The 22100-nt window shown below is 48.7% G+C and overlaps 8 protein-coding genes and 1 non-coding gene across 9 annotated transcripts; 2 read left to right on the forward strand and 7 right to left on the reverse strand.

Moving 5' to 3' along the window:
* Nucleotides 1-132: 132 nt before the first annotated feature.
* Nucleotides 133-1086, reverse strand: FOXG_18017 (uncharacterized protein; the record flags this gene model as incomplete). The annotated part of the gene is made up of 1 exon (XM_018398059.1): nt 133-1086. One exon carries the CDS (start codon nt 1084-1086, stop codon nt 133-135), a length of 954 nt encoding a protein of 317 aa, XP_018233717.1.
* Nucleotides 1087-1595: 509 nt separating this feature from the next.
* FOXG_01138 (uncharacterized protein) lies at nt 1596-3063 on the reverse strand. The gene is made up of 2 exons (XM_018377917.1): nt 2403-3063; nt 1596-2350 (listed from the first exon to the last, which is right to left on the reverse strand). The coding sequence occupies exons 1-2, from the start codon at nt 2929-2931 to the stop codon at nt 1716-1718; spliced, it is 1164 nt and encodes a 387-aa protein (XP_018233718.1). The 5' UTR covers nt 2932-3063; the 3' UTR covers nt 1596-1715.
* A 600-nt stretch (nt 3064-3663) lies between these two features.
* FOXG_18018 lies at nt 3664-3746 on the reverse strand. The gene has a single exon. It is a non-coding gene; the product is annotated as a tRNA-Lys (tRNA).
* Nucleotides 3747-3978: 232 nt separating this feature from the next.
* Nucleotides 3979-5833, forward strand: FOXG_01139 (60S ribosomal protein L23). The gene is made up of 5 exons (XM_018377918.1): nt 3979-4106; nt 4545-4592; nt 4649-4895; nt 4945-5022; nt 5079-5833. The coding sequence occupies exons 1-5, from the start codon at nt 4093-4095 to the stop codon at nt 5109-5111; spliced, it is 420 nt and encodes a 139-aa protein (XP_018233719.1). The 5' UTR covers nt 3979-4092; the 3' UTR covers nt 5112-5833.
* A 150-nt stretch (nt 5834-5983) lies between these two features.
* FOXG_01140 (uncharacterized protein) lies at nt 5984-11485 on the reverse strand. Its single transcript, XM_018377919.1, has 2 exons — nt 7060-11485; nt 5984-7006 (listed from the first exon to the last, which is right to left on the reverse strand). The coding sequence occupies exons 1-2, from the start codon at nt 10934-10936 to the stop codon at nt 6468-6470; spliced, it is 4416 nt and encodes a 1471-aa protein (XP_018233720.1). The 5' UTR covers nt 10937-11485; the 3' UTR covers nt 5984-6467.
* Nucleotides 11486-11952: 467 nt separating this feature from the next.
* FOXG_01141 (uncharacterized protein) lies at nt 11953-14949 on the forward strand. Its single transcript, XM_018377920.1, has 2 exons — nt 11953-12887; nt 12938-14949. Exons 1-2 carry the CDS (start codon nt 12338-12340, stop codon nt 13891-13893), a joined length of 1506 nt encoding a protein of 501 aa, XP_018233721.1. The 5' UTR covers nt 11953-12337; the 3' UTR covers nt 13894-14949.
* FOXG_01142 (malate dehydrogenase (oxaloacetate-decarboxylating)) lies at nt 13605-17080 on the reverse strand. Its single transcript, XM_018377921.1, has 5 exons — nt 15884-17080; nt 15638-15830; nt 15292-15588; nt 14993-15236; nt 13605-14948 (listed from the first exon to the last, which is right to left on the reverse strand). The coding sequence occupies exons 1-5, from the start codon at nt 16274-16276 to the stop codon at nt 14165-14167; spliced, it is 1911 nt and encodes a 636-aa protein (XP_018233722.1). The 5' UTR covers nt 16277-17080; the 3' UTR covers nt 13605-14164.
* Nucleotides 17081-17095: 15 nt separating this feature from the next.
* On the reverse strand, nt 17096-19354 carry FOXG_01143 (uncharacterized protein). Its single transcript, XM_018377922.1, has 4 exons — nt 19001-19354; nt 18624-18953; nt 17642-18566; nt 17096-17589 (listed from the first exon to the last, which is right to left on the reverse strand). Exons 1-4 carry the CDS (start codon nt 19099-19101, stop codon nt 17266-17268), a joined length of 1680 nt encoding a protein of 559 aa, XP_018233723.1. The 5' UTR covers nt 19102-19354; the 3' UTR covers nt 17096-17265.
* Nucleotides 19355-20511: 1157 nt separating this feature from the next.
* FOXG_01144 (uncharacterized protein) lies at nt 20512-21897 on the reverse strand (the record flags this gene model as incomplete). Its single annotated transcript, XM_018377923.1, has 2 exons — nt 20512-20643; nt 20764-21897. 2 exons carry the CDS (start codon nt 21895-21897, stop codon nt 20512-20514), a joined length of 1266 nt encoding a protein of 421 aa, XP_018233724.1.
* Between the last annotated feature and the right edge of the window lie 203 nt (nt 21898-22100).

The following is a 22100-nucleotide window of genomic DNA, read 5'->3' on the forward strand; positions in this document are numbered from 1 at the left end:
CCTTGCCTATCTATTATGTATGATACCCAGCGGAATAAGCATCAGGTGGATGTTAATAATTTTAGACCATCTTTTATGAGGCGGAATAACCTTAGACCATCTTGTACAATGTGGAATAATCTTAGACCATCTTTAATGAGGAAACATCGCACCGTCCCGACGCGTTGCTTGTAGAAATGTCATCATTTGTGCGTCCGTGCTCTTCCACTGACCATACGTATGGTTGAGAATAAATAATGCCAGTTCATGATGGGTCTCAGTGACAACCTCTCCCAGGCCTTGCAAGTCATGCCTGTAGCAACTGACTTCAGCTCGCGAATGACTTTCTCGATCCATGTTATGAAGTCCATAAACCGCAGGGCATATACCAGCTCTGAGGAGGAGGGTAGTCAGGAGCAAACGGTACATCCGCCCATTTCCATCTAAAAAGGGGCGAATATTGATGAAGTGCTGGCAGAATTTGCTGGCATAACAGATCCTCTCCCAGACTTCCTCCTTGCTGAGCTGCTGGATGGTGATCCCATCATATGGGACTTCTCTGGAGCCCATTTCCACTATGAGGTTGTCGATCATGCTGAGCATTGCAGTAGTGATATGAACCGGGTCCACGAAACGCGTGTCGTACGTCGCACTCCAGGTGCGATAATTTCCGCTGTAGAGCTCCCAAGGCGTTTGCTGATTGATATCGATCTTGTAGGTCAGAATGCGGTGGGCTTCCTTAAAGGTGGCCTCAGAAAAGGCTTCTCTATCAATGAAGATTTTTTGAATCAGGTACTTTGCAGTCTGGGCGTGCTGCAGTGTTTCCCGGTAACATCGCAAGATAAGTCCATGCGACACGGGGATGCACCTGAATTCCAAGTGGTTTCTGATCTCTTCGTACTCTAAATCGTTCTGAGTAATCTCTTCTGGGGGCTGAGACGTTTCCTCAAAGACTACACGACAAAGTCTGTAGGTTGTTGGGAGACTTCCGCCTGCGACCGAGATCATGTTTGATCCGTAGATCATGCGGCTGAGAACCTCGATTATGTTGTACGGCTCTACCCGCGTGCGTTCCGTGAGGGCCCTCATGAACGCGTAAGGCCCCATTGTTGGGGTTGCCATGAATGTCGGAAGGATTTGGTATACGGAGTGGGCTTTGGAAATGGAAGACGTTGATGATATCTGCCTAAGAGTTGATAGACGAAGCGTTGAGAGAAAGAAAGTATTAGGAGGAGAGGAGTGGAAAGCGAATGCATTTATAGGCTTGGGGAAGGAGTTGCTTGACTGCAGAGAAAGAAGAAAGAGACTCCCAGAAAGTTTATTGCCTGAAGTTTAGGTAGGAAGTCTTGGTTATGGAGGGAATTTGCCTAAAGCTTCCTGAATTATGAGAGGTCTAGGATGATTCTTTAAATTATAGGAAGCTGATGCTGAAGTTTAGGATAAGCTTCCTGAATTATAAGAGGTTTAGGATAGTTCTCTAAATTATGAGAACTTTATGCTGAGGTTCAGAATAAGCTTCCTAAATTATGAGAGATTAGGATAACCCTTGGTTATAGAAGGGGTTCTTCCATCGATGATAGGGTATCTACCAAACTTGGAGTATCTTGAAGATTTATGGTGTCTCTCCTACCTTGTGATTTACTGGCTCATATACAAGTTTAACTTGGTATGTGGATCAACCGTGAATGCAAATCTCAGCCTCGATATCATTCGACGGTTTCTATGTCTATGGAAATTCAGAGTTTCTCGCTATCAGCTTTAACCTTTCTCTCCTCTTCCAAGGCATCTTCTCTTCGCCTCACTTCAACGTTGGTCGGTCCTCCTTTGCCAAAGTTAACAAGGACCACATGTTCCCAATCGCCACCTCTCTCAGAGCCCCTGAGTTCTGGTCCTGGTTTGTCCAGCCCGAGAACTATTCTCTTGTCCTGTTGTCTAATAAAAAGATTATGAGGACTCATGACTTTCTCACTCCAGGGGATCATGGCCGTCTTGTGCGCTTGGCCCTTCTCTGTCTCTGCTGTGGGCACTCGGTTCAGAAAGGACAGTAAGTTTTCTCTCTGTGCTGTGATTTGAGGAGTCCGTTGTCCATCTGATGATTCTTTTGAGTTCTGGAAGACTCTGGCGACTAAACTTAGGAGGAAGTACTGCGGTGGGAATAGGATGATGCTATTTGTGGCGGCACGGGCGAGGAATGATTCCGCGCGTGCGAAGAGGGCTGCTGTGTGTTCAATGCCATTGTCTGGTGTTGGGATAAGCATCTCTGATGGCATGTCACTCTGTGACTGTGGTAGCATGTAGAGATACATCTGCGTTGTGAAGCGTTTTGTGTTGGTGGTGGGTGTGATCCAGCGCGTAAAAGGGATGAGACCATCTGTACTCGGTCAACAATCACTTGACCGTAATCTATGTTGATTCATTCTTACCCAAGTCTGGCTCAGCGCCTACTGACTTTAGCCACTCGAGAAACTTGACTTGGTTTCCATGTATCATTTTCCTTGCAGTGTCTCTATCCTCGACTGTCAAGTTTACCAGCTCGTTGTCCTTCTTGGCCAATAAGATACCAGTCTCTTCAAAGGTCTCTCTGATAGCACCAATTCTGTACGCAAGTCCATCATGATGTCTCTCTGGCGAGTCTTCAGCCGGTATGATACCATCATGATAAGGGTCTAGATTTCCACCAGGGAAGACATGAGCTGAGGCGAATGATGTAGAGGTGTGTACACGGTGAAGTAACAGGACTTCATTGACAGGCGAGACTAAGAGAACTGAAGAACTTGGTCGTGGCTCTGAAGGTGGAGGCTTGTTCGCTGAGGATGATTGGTTTCGAGAAGTCATGATAGGCAGATATACCCGGGGTACGAAGTTGAAGTTTTGTCTATGAGCGGTCAAGTTTGTGTCACGGAAGAGTTGACGCGACAGGGACCGTCGAGTGACACAAAATAACAAAGACATGAGGAGTAACTAGGTATAGAGATTCATATATGACCAATAGATGTGCAGTATAACTACAAGTTAACACTTGTAGGGGGGCATGTGAGGTCTGAAGCGCGGTTCAAGTGACGTCGAGCCGAGGTCCCGCTTGGTGATGGCTTTGGATCGGCTCCGAATGACCGGACCGGCCACCAGACCCCGCTTCGCCGTAGACATATTCCCCTGACTCGAGAATAAGTAGAGAGCATTTTGTTGGTTTATTACTGTAGTCATATTGAACTTTTCCAGACGACGTGTTATTATTGTCAAGAATGTGGCGAGATGGTTGCGTTTGTAGTATTCATGACATTGCTTATTGAACCATTGACTAATAAAACAATAAAACCAAGCTTGGACTTACACCGGCAGGTTGAAACCATTGAGCAATTAGACATTTCTTCAAGGCCAATTCTAGTTAGAAGTCAATATCATATAGATTTTAAACAGTCAAAGAGACCAGAGCTATGCCGGCAATGTTGAACTGCTTAATATAATAACTATTCCAGGGTAAACAGGAGGCATTCATTAACCAGAGTTCTATATACACAAGCCTTGTCACTTACACTGTACAACAGTTGGAATCACTATAAACACCGTGTGATAAAATGATAACATAAACACCATTTGTTAAATGATCATGCCACAGGACGCAGAGAACACAAAAACTGCAAAAAAGAAAGCACATCTCAATCATGAATATGTATTTATAGGAACAGCCCGATGCGGGGGTCGAACCCGCAACCTTGAGATTGTGAACTCTTAAGAGTCTCACGCTCTACCGATTGAGCTAACCGGGCGTGCTTCGCCGGGGATCAAGCCGGATTGATGGGAGCAGCAAGAGAAAGTCCATACTATATTGGCTAGAATATCAGAAATGTGTGTGATTCATGTGCCTTTGGTAGTTCTGTGGTGTGGGCTCCACCAGAAATAGTGTCGTGAGTGGTGTGGTTTGATTGGCTGACCCATTTTGCTGTCGCGATCCAGTCACGTGAATTGATCCCGCCTTCCTCGTCTAGGGTTTGTCCCCCACGAAAAATCAATTTGCCCTGAAAACTGAAGCTACTGTCAGTTTGTTCATCTCGAGACCCGAACCCGACCACGACCTCTTTCACGAAGTAACGCCACACTAACCCTTCAGACAAAATGGCCAAGATCTCGTAAGTAGCTCTCGAATACCCTCAGCAGCTTCGCTTTAGGTCTCTCGTCTCGCTTCTCGCTATCTCGAATTTTGTCTGCCTCCTCCGTCATGGGTTGCTCCGATGCGCAAAAAGAGTTGGAAATTATTTCGAGTGCTGGTTTTGGCGGGGAACATGGCGACCAATTTTGTGCCTGCGCACACAACGAAAATAAGCGACAATATCATGAGAAATACGGCATCACTGGTTTGACTGGTGACGACGACATTCATTGCTTTGTGCTTGAATTTTTCAACTCGATCTCGACGACAATGGCTTGACATACAAATACTGTCGAAGCCATGAATCCACCGACTGGCAGACTTTGGCAGAAAATTCGACATAGCGAGAACGAGAACGAGAGACACAGAGACAAAATGTTCAAGACAACAAAAACAAAATACTGACTCACCTTCACAGCCGTGGTGCCCCTGGTGGCAAGCTCAAGATGACCCTGGGTCTCCCTGTGTACGAAACCTTCCAATACCGTATCCCCCGAACCAGCAAACTGACTCCCTCTCTAGCGGTGCCGTCATGAACTGCGCCGACAACTCGGGTGCCCGAAACCTCTACATCATCGCCGTCAAGGGTATCGGTGCCCGCCTGAACCGATTGCCCGCCGGTGGTGTCGGTGACATGGTCATGGCCACCGTCAAGAAGGGAAAGCCTGAGCTCCGAAAGAAGGTCCACCCCGCCGTCATCGTCCGACAGTCCAAGCCCTGGAAGCGATTCGACGGTGTCTTCCTGTACTTTGAGGACAACGCTGGTGTCGTATGTACAACCTACACGAGAAGAGACAATTGGAGACTAACATGTGTAGATCGTCAACCCCAAGGGTGAGATGAAGGGCTCTGCCATCACTGGCCCCGTCGGTAAGGAGGCTGCTGAGCTGTGGCCCGTAAGTTCCCCCCCCATTCTCGACTCTCGTTGTTCCCTGTACTAACACCTTCCCAGCGTATTGCCAGCAACTCCGGTGTCGTCATGTAAAGTGCTTGCTTGCGAAAGAGAATCAAGGAAAGACAAAAGGGCGTGCGGTGCGTGGTGGTTGGGTTTCTGTCCCGAATGCGATCAGATAGAGCGCGGTAAAGAAACATCTGTTCCCCCCCTCCCCCAAAGAACTTCTTTTATTTATTTCCCTCCTGTCCAACAAGAATTGGTAGGGGGGGGAAACTGGGGTGAGGGTTGTTTTTTATCAAAATCGGGGCAATGTTCTTTTTATCTACTACTTTTAAAGTCGCTGGATTTGGCACAAGGCTCTTGCATTTCGGTTTGCGGCGTGTAAGGATGATTCACATACCAGGCATTCACATCAAGGACAAAACAAAAGTCACTTCAAACCATCTTCCCCTGGGCGTTGTGTTCTTTTTGGGTTAAACTATGTGCAATTCTTCTCGCCGTGAACCTGTGAAGTCATGATTAGTGATGTGCATGAACCTCTGTAGTCCACGGGCTGTAGTCTAGTACTACTCTTCAATATGCCAGCGGACTGGTAATCTATGGATGAAATCTGTTGCAAATCCTGCTTGTAAGTCTTGATTGGTTCAGAGGAGCTGGATGTGCATGCTCTTGCTGCCGATGTCGCACAGCATCTACCCTATGGGAATAACCTGTTTATTACTCATATCCTTTTCTTGCCATTGAGAGGTGTATTGAGATAAGTCAATCTGTCTATAAGCAAAGTGGTCTACAATACTACCCGAATTCATAACATAGCTGCTATCGTGCCCTTTTTAGCTTATTGTCGTTTAGAGATTGCTGATTTTACTTCTCGTTCGTAGTATAGTAATCAAAATCAACTACGAGGCAAGTTACGTATTGGATCCATTTACAAAACAGTCACAATCACACCAAAGCAGACATTTGATGTATATAACTTGACATTAAAATTCGTCTTTTAGGCGCTTGCTAATAAGCTCGCCACACCTTTTCTCACGCTATAAAACCTCCCAACTTGGGCGAGTCGCCCGTTTGATGCATGCCGAACGATTATGCAAAGACCTCCCCTCCATCGCATGCATATATCCATGTATGAATGAACATGAAGTAAGAACAAAAAAGAACTAAAAACTAAAAAACAAGACGAGAAACGAACGATGGTTCTTCGCATCTAGTGTACAAGAGAAAAAACGTGCATCGGAAACTGCATCCAAAAAAAACCTCTCTTGTTTGGTCCGTAGTATACAGAGTGGTTGCAAGTATATACCAGATGAGACTGCATGTCTCGTGGTAGGTCGTGAGTGTTACATTGAGCTTTTCGGCTGAAAGCCTGAAGCTCGAGACGTTATTGCTTTTTTCTGCTTTTTTTTTATTCATATTTTTGGTTCTGTGTGTGTGGAAGTGTCGTCATTGGATGATCAGTCCGGGGACCAGTTTCGTGCTCTCGTATCCTCTAGTAGGGGTATCCCATACCGGGCATTCCGTGGCTATGGCCGTGGCTGTGGTGTTGAGGATGGCCATGCATGAAAGGAGGAGGAGGAGGAGGATTTCCAGCCTGACGAGGAGGTTGGTGAGGGGGAGGAGGTAGATGTTGAGGGTGAGCTGATGCATCGGAGGTTGTTGCTGAAGATGCAGCGGGTGAGGCGGGTGTTGGTGCTGATGCTGGTGAGGGTGATACTGGTGAGGAGGAAGCTCATGCTGATGAGGGTGCATAGGCGGCGGTTGATGCAGCATGGGCGGTTGCTGTGGTGGCATCTGTGGTTGATCAGGCTGCATCTGCATCTTGAGAGAGGAAGGCTCTCTCTTGACGGTGGCTTTGCCTTTAGGCTTGTTGGGAGCGGCGACACCTGTTCTTTGCTCGGCTGCCGCTTGAGCAGCCTTCTTAGCCGCCAGGGTCGCCTTGCGTTTCTCAACGGCTCCAGCCATATTTCCATTGGCCCAACGATCTGTATCTGTGTTAGCTTGTGAATGGCAAAGAATAGCATGTTAGGAAACTTACTCTTCATAGATGCAGACATCTTCTCTGACTTGGTCATGGACTTGTAATCTTTGGGGGTATCATCTCCATCGTCCCCTGCGACAGATGGGGGAGCGGAGGGAGGTCCTGTAGCAGGAACAGCAACAGGATGAGGCGCTTGAGGTGCGGGTGTCCCTCCGTTCTTGGCATCCTGGCCAGATCTGACAACTTTGATCTTTTGAATCTTACGGCTGTTTGGCACCTGTGCTGGTTCAACAGAGGGAGCTGGTGTAGAAGCATTAGATGGAACCTCAGTGGTGGTGGTGCCCCCGCTGGTTCGCTTGCCCTTCTTCTTGGGCGGTGCCTGAGCCGACTCTTCAGCTTCGTTGGGATCGTCACGGAAGCGCTTCTGTCGCTTGGGTCGGAACGAATAAGATGACTCAACAGTGTGGCCAGATGCTTCAGAGGACGCGGTGGTAGGGCGAGAGTCGCCGTTATCGGTGATCTCGTTTTCAGGTGTGACATCGGTATAGTAGGCCCTGGGAAGCTTGAGAGTAACAAGGGCACGGCGGACAGGCGCCTTCTCTTCCTTCTCCTGCACTTCTTCTTCCTCTTGGGGTTCGTCATCGACAAACTCATTGGGATCAGCCTCTTCGTACTTGACGGCAGGTCTGGCACGGCCACGGCGAGTAGGCTTTGCTGGCGATTCTTGAACTGGTTCCTCGGCGTCTGGTGTAGGGGCAGGTTCTTCGGCAACAGCAGCATTCTTGCCGCGACCACGCTTACGTCTAGTCTTGGGACCCGAAGCCTCATTGTCCGAGGCAGCCTCAGTGTTGAAACTGACTGAAAGGTTGGTTTGAGGCTCATCCTCAGCGTTGGCGTTCTTGCGTCGACGACCACCACGAGTGGGTGGCACAGGTGTTGAGCTTCGACTGACATCCTGTGTTGCGGGATCGAAGAGCTGGACAGGCTTGCGCTGACGTTTGCCGACAACCTCGTCCGTCTCAGTGGCCTTTGCGGTCTGTCGGGGTTGGTTTCGTAGAGATCGTCCACGGGTCATGATTCCGACCTGTTGGGTTTCGGGGTTTTGCTTGCCAATCTTTGAAGGATGAGGATCGTATTCAAAGCCGTAGGCAGCAGCCATAATACGATCTTGTCCTTGAAGATAACGGGTCTCATTGAGACCTTCTTTGTCGCGAGACTTGTAGCCCTTGACAGCGAATTCAGGTTCCTCGTAGTTAAGGCCATGCTGGTTGAGGTTGCGAGTACGGGCTTCATACTTGGCATCGGCAGCTCGTCTACGGAGCGAGTTCTCGTAATCGTCAACAACAGCGCCCAGATCATTCCACTCGTCCTGCCACTGAACCATGGAGACATTGACGGCCTCGAGGAGTTCGTATAGGTCTTCAGTTGACATGTCCTCGTAGTTCTCGAGGATGGAGATGTACTCCTCAGGGTCTCTGAGCTTTCTATATTTGTAATAACGTGTACGTTCTGGAACTTCCTGAGATTCAGAGACGTCAGCGTCATCACCATCATCTCCACCTGGAGCGGGTGAATTGAAAGCTGTAGGATCTGTGGAGTCGGCCACTGGAGAGCCGCGCGTAGGAGTATTCAGTGCTGGTGTAGGTGCTTCGAGGCCCACCCCATCCACAATATCATACTGATCGTCCACCATGGGCTCCATATCAGTGTCCTTTCCTTCAGGTGTTGTGTCATCATTGGCACCGTCTTCATCAGAGCGACCCTTCTTTTCTGGGTATAGTGTAAACTCTCCATCGACATAAGGCCTAAGATGTGACCAGCGGCCGACGGGGGTAGGCTGTGGCATTGACTCCATGGCAATTCGGGGAGCAACAGGCTTCTGCGGACTTGCTTTTGTGTCTGAGGGAGCAGAAGAAGCAGGAGTTTCGATGGTCTCAGTAGGAGGTGGAGTAGGAGCTTTCAATTCGGTAGGGCTCGAAATGGTGGGAGGTTCCTCTTGAGTGAGAGGAATCTCAGGCGAGTCTGGGATTGGAAATTCGTCGGCAGTGGGCGGCACTTGTGCGGACTCTTTGTCTTTATTGTTTTCAACAGTCTCATTGTTCACCTTCTCATCCTTTGTCGAGTCGCCGTTCACCTCCACAGGTGTGGGAACATCGTTGGAGGTGACATTTTGGGGAGATGCGACGTTCTCAACAGACTGTCGAAGCTCTTCAATCTCTCGAGCAGGTGATGCTGATGGTGGTTTTGAGGGTGGCTTTGGTGGTGATGCAGAGCGAGCTCTTGATGCAGAAGGGGACGACGCAGCTGGGGGTAGAGGTGCTGTCGTAGGCTCTTCCACAGGTTCTTGTTCGGGCATTTGTGAAAGTTGTTCGGGTTCTTGTGTGAACTCCATGGACTCTTGTGCAGGCTTGCTTGCAGGCTCTTGTACAGGCTCTTGCACAAGCTCTTGTGTATCAAGAGGCGCGGCATCAGTCATTTCGACATCTTGAGTGGGATGCTCGTCTTGAACAGGATCGATCTCCGTATTGCCCATTGCGTTCATCTTGTCGTCTTGATGAAGGTCGATTAGCTTGTCCGTTGATGTAGGAAATTGATAGATATTTGTGATGAGATGAGATGATTCTTGCTTGATGTTGGTATCGGTATCGGTGTTGTTGTTGGTGTTGATGAGAGAGAGAGCAGGCTCAGAAGGATCTTGAGGAAGAGGTTCGGTAGTAGGGGCTTCAGCAACTCCATTGACAGGCACTGGCACTGGTTCAGATGCAGGAACAATAGGTGAGTGAACAGGTTCACTCTTATTGTTCTCGTCGGCTGTAATTGGCAGAGGTGCTATCGTCGGTGCTGGCACTGGCTCTGACACTGCCTCTGTTTCTACCTCTGGTTCCACTTCAACTGGATTAGAATCTGGCGCTGCCGTGGCGGCTGGTTCAGATTGTGCATCTGCCACTGCCACTGCTGGCGGCTTTACTTCATTAACACCTTCTGCAGCTGGAGACTTATGCGTTGTACTCAGTGATTCCGGCTCGGGTTCCACTTTGGGAAGTTTTTCGGCCTGCGGTTCTGTAGGTTGAGATACAGGTTCCTCGATAGAGGTTCGTGTAGGTTCCACAGCAGAAGAAACTTTGTCTGAGGAGATTTGCTCGACCTGGGGAACAGATAAAGTTTCTTTTGTTTCAAGTTGGTGTTGATTCTCACCAACTTGAGGAGCGGCAAATGCATCCTTGGTGGACTCATTTTGGGGGGATCTTTTAGGTGAGTCCTTTGATGGCATCTTATTCTGAGGGGATGAGTTATTTGAAGCAGCGTCTCTTAGCTCAGAGTCATCGACATCTGAGTAATAGGCACCGACTTCAATTGTGTCTTGGACGTCGTTATCATCTTCTTGCAAGGCAGCTTGATGATATGCCTTGAGGTCACTGGATTTTCGTGTCGGATTCCTCCGGCGATTGGACGGGGTGTCAGCACCCATGGAGGCGCCTCGCCTCTTAGAGTCATTGCTGTAAAAGTCATCTGTGTCAAAGTTGACCTCGGACCTTCGCTTTTTGCCGCGTGCTGAAGAGGTGGAATTGGGAACGACAACATCGTCGTCGATGTGCTCAAACGTGTAATCCACGCGAGCACGCTTACGAAGACTGTGGCCGCCCTTTTTGGGCCCATGCTCACCCTCATCAGGAATTGGATAGTTATCCATAGTAGTAGAACGCTTCTTCGCATTCGAATTGCGACTACTGCTTGGAGAAGAGAAAGTGAAGGCGTGCTGGAGAGGTTTGGCTGAGCGGCGGCCACCAACACCTTGAGGCGTTGTGGTATTAGTGTGAGAAACAACAGGACTTGTGAGTGGATTCAGGTCAAAGGAAGCCTCTGAAGTAGAAGTAGGAGAAGCAGAAGCTCCCAACGGACGGCGACGTTGCGGCATCCGGCGCGAGCGATCCATTGTACAGCCAGGACAGGCTTGTTAGTTCTGTCTGACCCGAGAGAGATTTGAATGGTTGGATGGGATGAGGCTGGGATCCAAGTTTACAGCAAGGACGTGTAGTGGCCAGCCGGGCCCGCGAGAGGCGTCATGCGAGTGAATCCGCGGACGGGTAACTTAGTAAGAGCGCAATGCCAAATAACAGGAGCACACAATACGTGCGAGCCTGAAAATTTATAATCAGACAGGCGCAGGCTCTAAGGAGGATGAGGCTCAAAGTGCGTGGATATGAATGAATGAGATGAGCGTGTCGGATGGAGTAAGAGAAACAAGCCAGGGCAGAGAAAGAATTTTGAAGTACAGGGAATTGGCGGCAACTTGCAAAAAAAGACAAGACACAAGACAGACACCCCGAGTAAAAGTAAAACGCAAGACAAAGGCTAAAAGACGCCCTTAACAATAGGAAGTAACCTGATACGCCTTGGTACCGGAGGCGACGGTTTAACCAAGAGTGCAATATATGACAGGAGGCGTGTGTGATGAAGACGAGACAGTCTCCTTTTGGCTCTGATGTTGGTCTCCCGTCGATTTTCTCAAGGTGTCGTGGTCTGGTCCGAATAAGCCAGCCAAGGCTAGACCCGCCTGGGGCCTCGTCTGTTAGTGGTATCCCGGCCACTGAAAGACCCAATCTCTCACAAGGCTCAGGGACCTGGGAAACCCGTCAGTACGTACCCGCCCCAGCGACCCCTTCTCCGGGGTTCCTCCAGGCCAATCAGGCAATTCTATTTCCACGGAACCACACGGCGCTAGTACAAGTCAGGTATGAGCATGACCGTGTCGTCTGCTGCAAATCACTGGGTGTTAGTGGTTGCTTTGCTGTTGTAAGTCGCAGGTGAGCCAATTAGAATACTTGACGAGTACTCCGGCTGAGCTGTTGGTGAGGCTAGATGCCCACACATTAGGTGTCATTGGCGAGCAGCCGACAAGTAGATGATGTTTCAGTAACATCAGCAATTACATCTGACAATCTGAAAGAACGGTATCTCAGGAACGCAATGGTATCACTAACTATTGCATGAGATCTCACTTACACGAAACGTTTGTCTATATTTGTGTATGCTGTTGCCCTAACTCCTCACTGTAGTGATGTAACCGTAATCATCCATTCGGAAACAGCACGTGTTAGACGTTCCTGCCTTCCCGGTGCTCCTGGACCCTTGCAGCTGTCGGTGTCGTACCTACCTCTCCAGAGCTCCAACCATCTCCCTTAGTAGAATCCTCTCTCTTTTGCGCCAAACAACCTTCTTTCAACCCCCCGCCTTTACCAAGTCATCAACACGACAACTTCGAGAAAGTCACGAGAACCTAATTCTACATCCCTACACTCTTTTTTGGTCGCAGCTGTAGCAGATCTCTGCAATTATGGCGTCGAAAAAGACAAAACCCACCGCTGGTGACGACGTCGACATTGACGAGCTGCTGTCTGGCCTTGACCGCGATAAGAAGCCTAAGAAGACAACAAAGTCTAAGCCGACCTCTGCCGCATCCAAGGCGCTTGCCGATCAGGATATTCTCGCCGACCTTGAATCGGAACTGGCTGAGCAGCCTTCACGACCTCATACTCCCCGCCTCAAGGATGCCACCCGCCGTTCCACAGCAACACCCCCCGCTGGCGACCCTCGCAAGTCTACCGATAGTGCACGCAGCCTGAAAGCAACATTCACACCAAGCGCCACGAGCTCAGAACTTCACGAGAACGAGAAGAAGCCAACATTTGAGCCTGTCCAGCAAGAAGCTGCCCCTCAAGCCTCTGGTGGAGGATGGTGGGGTGGCATTTTATCCACGGCCAGTGCTGCTATGAAGCAGGCCGAAGCCGCTGTCTCACAGATCCAACAGAATGAAGAGGCCAAGAAGTGGGCAGACCAGGTCAAGGGAATCAGGGGACTTGATGTCAACACTCTTCGAACCTATGGTATGCTTGAACTGACACCGAATTATGAATCTAGCTAATCGAGAGTTAAGGTGACGAACTCCGACATCGTGCTCTCCCCACCTTCACCAACATCCTCCACACCCTTGCGCCGCCTATCAGTTCCCATGAACGACTTCTCATTCATATCACCCACGATCTTGTCGGCTACCCGTCACTCGACCCTCTGATTCATAACGTCTTTGGCCATGTGATGGCACAGGTTGAAGGCGGTGACCTTCTTGTCATCCAGCGTGGCCAGGAGAGCCACTCTCGACGTAGTACCGACAGTATTACTGGATGGCACGACGGGCCTTGGTGGAGACAAACTGATACGCCCCGTGAGCTCGGATTGATCAAGGGTCTGCCTGAAGGAACTAAGCTTTGCCGCGCCAACGCCGAATCGCATGCGAACGAATACTTCTCTGCCAATGGTGGTGTCGAAGCAGCCAAGCACAAAGCCACCGAAGATGTGAGCGAGACCAACCCTGTTAGAACCTCGGATCTGTTCCTGGCTGTCCAGGCAATTTCTGTGGATGAGGACAAGAACCTGTTCGCTCGCACTGCTTCTGCGGAGAAGGAGAAGGACTCTTCTGGTGTCGAGAATCAAGATGAGAACGAGGAGCTCATTTGTTTCGCTGTTTTCATCCTGGATCCTGTTCATGACATTGAATTTTATACCGTCAGCCAGTCTGTTCCTGCTCGATGGGTTCAGTGGCTCGATACTCCTGCCCCTCTCACACCTCGATCTGGCGAGGATGGCGATGTGACCGACGCCAATATTCCCGAAGAGATCAGGGATATCATTGAGAGCGGTGGGGTTGACCCTCGAGAATGGGTTGCTGAGTGGCTTGAAGAGCTTCTCAACCTTTCTATTGGTACTGTTGCTCAGCGATATGTTGCTCGCCGCATGGGTGTAGGTGAGGGTGGCCTGGGTAGGGGCAAGAGAAGGATGGAAGATCTCGTGCAGGACAATGCTGGCGAGGCTGCACGTGCTGGCGTCATCTAAACGACGTGTAGGGAAAACGATAAAGTATGTTGTATGACAAGGTAGGTTGGGCGTTGGAGTTTGCGACCGGTAAATGTAACCTTCGGAAGCTTAAGTGGGCTTGGAAATATTTGAATACTGGGTTCTCTTTCTATCACGCAGGGCTAGGATCGCTTTGGAATCTACACTGTCATTAATATCAAGCTGGACTTTGAACGTCGACTAGCTCGACTATGCTATACCCGCCTCTAAAGTCCGACCACAGAATTCTATCCATGTCCTGAAGCAAAGTCTATGTATGACCCACTCGATGAACTGTTCCAGCCTTCTTAAGCTCACCTCGAGCCTCTCTGGTGGCACCCTCCAAATCAACCTTCTTCAACGGCCTGTAGACGGGATCCCACATCTGCTCCCTGATCCACTCCTCCAAATCTTCTTCCTTCTCAGGGATGCCCTCCTGTGTAGCCTCACCATCCTTGACAGCTGCTTGTATCACATTGCGGGCAATGCGGACACTGACATCCCGCACTGAATCCACGTCTGGGAGAAGAGGAGCCGTTGAGTCTTTGAGAACAGGGCTCAGTGAGGAAACTCCCTCCACAGCGGCTACAAGCATGCGATCTGTCAAGTGCTTGGCACGGGAGAGCACGCAGCCGAGACCGATGCCTGGGAAGACAACTGAGTTGTTGCATTCGCCGACATTGATGGTGATTTCAGAACCGTCCTTGCCCCATGGGCCCTTGACAGGTGGGAAGGGTGAGCCTGTGGCTACAAGGGCCTTTCCATCGGTCCATTTGAGGATATCTTCTGGCTTGGCCTCATGAAGACGTGTGGGATTTGAGAGAGGAAGAACAATAGGGCGCTCGTGGTGCTCAGCCATGGCGCGGATGACATCCTCGGTGAAGGCACCAGGCTTGGTAGACGTACCAACAAGAACATTAGGACGGACCTCTTTGATCACGGACAGGAGATCAGCGTCCTTGTCTTTCCACTCTGAAGCATCCTTAGCAAAGATCTTTTGAGCATCCGTGACACCTTCAGTTTCCGAGGTGAGGAGACCAGACTTGTCGATCAACCTAAAAAGTCAGTCATGCTCGGTCTCATTGGTTATAAAACTTACCAGATCTGCTTTGCTGCCTCCTCATGGCTCATATTTCCTTCCGTGGCAATAGCATCTCGAACTTGGTCTGCGATACCAAGTCCAGCGCTACCGGCTCCAAAGACGACCATTCGGAGGTCTTTGAGCTTTTGCTTGCTGACGTGTAGACCTGACAGGATGGCTGCGAGAGTTACACAGCCTGTTCCTTGGACATCATCGTTGAAGCAAGCAAAGTCTGGACGATACCGATCAAGAATCTTCCTCGCTATTAATACATCAATGTCAGAAAATGCCACCAGATTGGGACAGAGGGTGTATACCGTTGGTTAAACCAAAGTCCTCAAAGTGGATGTAGGCCTTGGGGTAGAGCTTCCTGGCAGACTGCACAAATGTGTCGACAAACTTGGCGTACTCTTCACCGCGGACACGCTTCTCTTTGAGACCAAGATATAGCTCATCATCGAGAAGCTCCTTGTTGTCTGTGCCGCAGTCGAGGACAACTGGAAGGGTTCTGTTTGGATGGACGCCTGCACAGAGAGTGGTGAGGACTAACTTGGCGACGGAGATGAGAATACCGCCAACACCTTGGTCACCAATGCCGAGAATTTCTTCGCCGTCTGGACTCGATATTAGTAGCCGCTGATACGATGTAGACGATAAACTGACCAGATACGACAATGTAGTCAATATCTTCAGGGTTTCCCCATTGCGCTAGATTGTGATGCACATGATCTGGGTCTCGGATGTTAAGATAGCAACCTTCTGGACGTCTAAAGAGTCGAGAGTAATTCTGAATAGCATCGCCTTCAGTTGGCGTATAGATGATGCTCATCATCTCATCGAGATGAAGTTGCAGAAGCTTTACACAAAAATTAGCATTGCGGTTACATCGGAACAATGCATGTATGATACCTTGTAGTACAGAACCTCATTTTGATCCTTTAGTGAAGCGAGAAAGGTATTTTTGGCTAAATCGTCAGGCCTTGATGAATATTGCTCATATGCGCGTTTGCATTGCTGTTCAAGTGTCTGAACACCTTGAGGTAGCAAGCCTGTGAGATTAAACTCCCGACGCTCATCTGGAGGAAAAGCAGATCCCTTGTTCAGATATGGTGTGTTCAATAGTGATGTACCACTGAGTGCGCAGTTAATAGGACCAGTGGTGCTGAGTGGTAGATCACCAAACTTGGACTTTTTGGAATGATCTGCCTTTGTGGCATAGTTGTTGGTGAGATTCAAGTATCGCATAGTGGAGGGATATAAACGGAAGCGATGGACAGGGGATGATTTGGATAATTTGAACATGATTATTTACTTGGCAGTCTTGGCTTTTGACATGTGGTATTAATAGTAGAATGGCATAGATACCTAGGTAGACACACGGCAGTTGAGATAAAACATGAAGTTCTGATCCGATATCACAAGGATGACGTCGTTGAGCTCTCACTGGCCTAATCCACTCTGACGAAAGAATGCGAAACCTTGATTGCATCTGCACGTGCCAAAGGTCGAAAAACAATAGGGTCTTTGATATCATGAACTTCGATAATATTCCAGATAATCACATGATAGTGACACATGTACTATGTATACCAATAAGAGAAAAGAATGTCGGTGCTCCTGGAGCCTCGCCCGTGTAGAAATTGATACAATGTTATCCACCAGAAGGTGACCAACAAAGACGAGACGGACGCGGACTATGATGGCCCTTGTTGTTCTAGCAACTACGACAATAAAAAGAAGCACAAAGAATTGTGAGACCTTTTTTCGTCGTTAAATCATCCTTCAGACTACTTCGTGCGGATAGTACAAAACGCACCGTCCGTAGAAGACCCTCCGTGAGGAAGACTCGTGGGAAGATTGAGTGACTGAAGGAAGAACGTTGCGGATAGAAACAGAAATGGACCTACCTTGTAACAAGACGCATGATTAGATCTTGAGATCGCGCCTTGTTGTGTCGCTCTGTGAGAGAGACTTGGAGAGATAGTGAGAGAAGGGAAGATCGTGGTGAAGGAAAATTTGACGCGCCGGTTTTGGTGGTGGAGTTGAAATGTACGTACCCCACTGTTCGGTTGGCGGGCCACAGAACCCAGCCACCAAAAGATGCCGCATTTCAACTTGAATCCTTATTGGCTCAACAACTTACACCAGAACAATCACTGCTGGATATTACGTCTCACAGCATAAACCTTAGTGGCTTGCCAAGATTGTATTATCTGCATCTATAAATACAGAAATCATGCGCGCCAGTGCATTTTGTCCCATGGACTTACTAGGTATGGCTATCTATGCTTCTAAGCGTTCTCGTGGTGAGATGGCCTTGTGTCAATCTCTCCATCCTCCACCAACGCCTTCTCAGCCTTCAAAGCGTCAACCTCTAGCTCGATTCCGAGACCAACATCTCGGCGCGCCTCATCCAGCATCTTTGCGTCCTCTTCACCAGTGTGGCTTCCGAAGACCCGGTCCATATCCTCGAGAGTAGCACCCTTCGTTTCTGGAAGACAAAAGTACAGCCAGACCATACTGCATGCCAAGAAAACGGCAAAGAAGATGTAAGTGCCCCATTCGAGAGTCTCAAACATTGGGGGCACGTAAAAGGCAACAGCAAAGTTGTTGAGCTAGAGTCACTGTTAGTTATCGTCATCCCATAAGCGAGATGGGAATACGTACCCAGTTACTGGAGGCACCAATCGAAGAACCCTTGGATCGGATAGACAGAGGGAAGATCTCGGCAACAAGAGTCCATGACACAGGACCCCAAGTAGCTCCAAAAGCTCCAACGTAGAGCCAGATGAAAGCCACGGCAACCCAACCTGCAGCACTATGCGTCTCCCAATCGTGCTGGAACTTGGCGACAATAATACCGGCGAGAACCATGGAGATAAGCATGACGATGGATCCAACATAAAGCATGGGCTTTCGTCCAACCTTGTCGATGATCGCCATCGCAGGTAAAGTGAAGACGAAGAACACAACGCCCGTAACTCCCGTCGCCAATAGAGCCTGCGTTCCTCCGGTAAGACCTAGACTTTCAAAGACTTGGCTGGCATAGTAGATGATCGCGTCGATGCCCGACCACTGCTGCCAGAACATAACCAGCCAAGCTGTAGCAACTCGTTTGAAGTTGTCCTTGGTGCGGAAGATCTGATAGTACTGAGCAAACTGGGCCATCCAGACACTGCCCTGCTCTTTAGCAGCCAGATTGGGGAAGTTCTTGGCGAATGCGCGCTGTTCAAAGAGAGCCTCTGCCTTGATCTCCTTGTACTCCACCTGAATGAGCTCGTGCTCGATGGGAAGGTTGCGAAGGTAGGACAGTGTCTTGAGAGCCTCCTCATCACGACCCTGCTTGACGAGCCAACGTGGGGAAAATGGCAACCACCAGATTCCAAGAGCGAGAAGAACAGCAGGGATTCCTTGGATGATGGATGGGAGCATCCATGCGAGGTTACTTTGGCCTTCTCCTGTGCCGCCGATGTAGTTGCTGCCGTATCCGATCCAGAATGAGAGCATGATACCGAGGATAGTGCAGAATTGGTAGAAGGAGACGAGGAAGCCACGGAGTTCGGGAGACGATAATTCGGCGTTGTAGAGAGGACTAAAGAGACGTCAGCCAGACACGACTTTTTAGTATTGGGTAATAGTTAGGACTTACCCAACACCACTGAAAGTGCCTGCTCCGATACCAGTGAAGAATCGACCAGCATAGAGCATAGAAGCATTATCCTTGGTTCCTTCGATATACAAATAACTACCAAGAATAACCCAGCAGCAAGCCATAAACATAGTATACTTTCGTGAGTAGACTTCACCAAAGACACCAGCGGACAACGAGCCCAAAATACCACCGAGCTGAAGGATCGAGGTGAGCCAGCCAGTGGCTGAGGACGAGTTGACGATAGAGGGGAAGTTTTCCTTGAAGCGATGCATCACCAGGGACTGGCCTAGGACACCTTGTTGGTAGCCATATTCGAAGCCGCCGAAGCTAGAATCGTTAGTGACAGATTGCATATGAGGATGTAGGAGACGAACGAGGCGAAGAGAGCGATGACGATGAGCTTGGGGTTCTTGGCGAGAGTCCTCCATCGGTTTTGGTAGGCGAGCTTCGTCCGCTCGTCAACTGTCGACTCCATGATGAATGAAGCTTGAATACAATCTATTCACCACCGTATAAACAAGAAGTGAAGTAGTTCAACCAAGCCACGAGGCAAGTACAAGTGTGATACTGTAGAACCAAGATCAACATTGGGAGAAGAATGGCCTTATATAACGAGCCACATTATTTCCATCATCGACAATTTCATTGCCATTTCCAGCCATCAACTACATGGATCACAATGTTAAAGCTCCCCGCAACTAACAGCTCATGCCAATCCGGGGACCCCAGATGCAACACGAAAAGATACAAATGACGATGTATCTTTATGGAGTAGCACTGCTAGGGTCGGTGAGACTCCGGCGATGGGATGGGGGTGCGTGGGATGTCCATATTGGGAAAGACTTCTGTATATGGCAATATCAAGCACTTCGGAATTATAGCCTCATCTTGCCTGATGAGCGAGGATATTATGAGCACGATCTTTATGATGATTAATTCACTACTAGAAATACAAGCTACGTTCAGGACGAGTATCGATACAGTCAGCAAGTCAGGCAATCATGCAACAAGAGATATTACCATATAAGAATCCACAAAATAAGAATAATCGTATTGCAATCCATACAAGATCCATTTTCTTACTTGAGATGTTACATTGCAAAAGGCAATACCACATCAATCTGTCGGAGTGCCCCGACTTACACGGATGTTTTAGTGGGCAAGAGTTCGCCGAGCATTAAAGAAATCACGCGCTGTTACCAAGTTTTCTGACCAAGCAATGAATAGCAAACATGCACTCTTTTTAAACGCTCGGGATCATGAAACACATTTCTTCCCCACATGTTTCCCCGGTATCAGTTTTGGCCCCGGTGTCGGCCCTGGCCATGACGATCCCACATCTCTTCTCCAATGCCCAACATCCTCAGTGTATGTTCCTCCAGTTACAGTTTATCAAATTCAGACAAGTCGACTTAACACCGACTGTCCTTGGCGTCGGCAGATGAGCCTTGTATCATATGAGGCTCAACTGGGAATATTGATCCGCAAGTACATGGATGCTGATGCTAGGCAGAAGGATTCTCTGGGTTAACACTGGGTAGAAACAGGGGCCAAGCAATTGGAAGTGCTTGTGACTTACATAACTCCATGGAACAGTGTACATATACCTTGCCCATTTACACGACGAAGAAGAAAATGGCTTCATCAGTAGATTGAATGGAAGAATGTTCATCGAGCACACCTAGTCTCAAGGAAATTTAATACGAGAAGCCTCCAGCCACGTCTGTTCGCTGGAGGTTACTGCATGGCTCGCCTATGCTACCCTACATATTTGATGGCGGCTTCGGGGAGCAAGAAAACCTTGAACTTCTGTCATAAGTAACAAAAAGATTTTGGTGAACTTAGTGTAGACTCAGGAGGCGTTTAGATCAGTTATTTTTATCAATTAGAGTAAAGTCCTGAAGTTTTTTGAGATGCGCTTATTTCCAGCTTTCGTCTTGTAACCCCGGATTTCGCTAAAATGTCCGACGCGTGTGTGGCGGTTAAAAGTGCCTCTTTTGAGTTCGGGAATAAACTTCTGTTGGGTATCACAGTTAAAGATGGAGTCTAGGTAGGCAGGAGTAAGAAAACCTCTAACATAAAGGCAAGATATTAAAAGTAACTAGTCTAAGGTTTACTAAAACTATGCTAAATTTACCCGAGACTTTTCATCATTTAGGACAGATACCCTAAGTTTTGTTGCCTCCTTTAGCCTAAGCATGCTATCACGGGCATGTTGTAGTGTGAAAAACGCGAGGTGCGCCATACTTTGCGCCACGGCGATGCGCAAATACTCTCGTCGATCTCTGCCGTCCTGCCCGATGCTGACGATGGGACACCCACCGCCGTACTTAATGAGGAGAGTGTTAAGAATAAGACGGCATGTCCTGCCGTTGCCGTCTCCAAAGGGATGGATGTTAACAAACTGGTGGCAGTACTTACTTGCAAGCGCTACCGGGTCGATTTGTCCTTTGTTCGTAGCCTTCTTGATATCGGACTCTAGTTCCTCTATCATGTCGCGCATCGCAATGCGGACCTTGCTATGGTCCATGAAGACATGAGAACCACATCGGACATTCCATAACCGGTACCGTCCACTGTATACGTTCCAGGATATATGTTCGCTGATTTCGATTTTATATGTCAGGTCACCATGAGCTTGCACGATGATATCCTCAGATAAGTCCCTGCCGTTGATGCAGACTTGCTCGATCATGAACCGGGCAGCCTTGGCGTGTTGAACGATCTCTCGGTAACTTTGAAGGATATCGGCGTGTATGCAAGGTAAGTCGTTATTCGAGAGATAAATTTCGAGTTGTTCGTAATCTGGGTCACGTTCGCTAATCTCTTCGGGAGGCTCTTTGCCTCCTCGGAAGACGTCTTTGCAGAGCTTTAGTGTGATGTCGAGACCTCCGCCAACATTCTCGATCATATTGGACCCATAGACCATGCGAGCGAGTTCATCTATGATATGTTCGTCAAGGTCAGACTTATCTTCAGACTGTTCCAGCCCTTCTTTGACATCTGTAATGTGCCTGCGTAGTTCCTGGTGAAGTTCTTTGGGGCTCTTTTGCAGGATGTTATACTCATAAGCGTCGTCATCCATGTTGATAACAAGGGCTTCTTTACTAAGAGGAGATAACATGCGCCGAATGGATCGTCCAAGATGGTTATCCAAAATGTAATCATCTGGATCATCAAAGAGGGCATCGAACCTTTGTCGCTTAGGAGCGGGTGTCTTTCCGGTATGGTTGTTCTCGTTTTGAAGACCTTCAAAGGGGCCCTGGGACATGCTTTTTCGTTTATGATTGGGCATCTTGGTACTGTGGAAAGGAGCTTGTATATGAGGTGGCAGAAAGTGTTGGCGAGTATAAAGAAGAAGAAAGGTAGAAAGTTGGATCGGAGTGGGGGGGAAAGGGTCCCCTTTATACCTGAAGTGACTCTAAAGTTATAAAAGTTTACCCAAACCTTATTACTTTATTGAATATTAGCCAT

Source organism: Fusarium oxysporum, chromosome 1, assembly GCF_000149955.1.
Source record: "Fusarium oxysporum f. sp. lycopersici 4287 chromosome 1, whole genome shotgun sequence".
Lineage (NCBI taxonomy): Eukaryota > Fungi > Ascomycota > Sordariomycetes > Hypocreales > Nectriaceae > Fusarium > Fusarium oxysporum.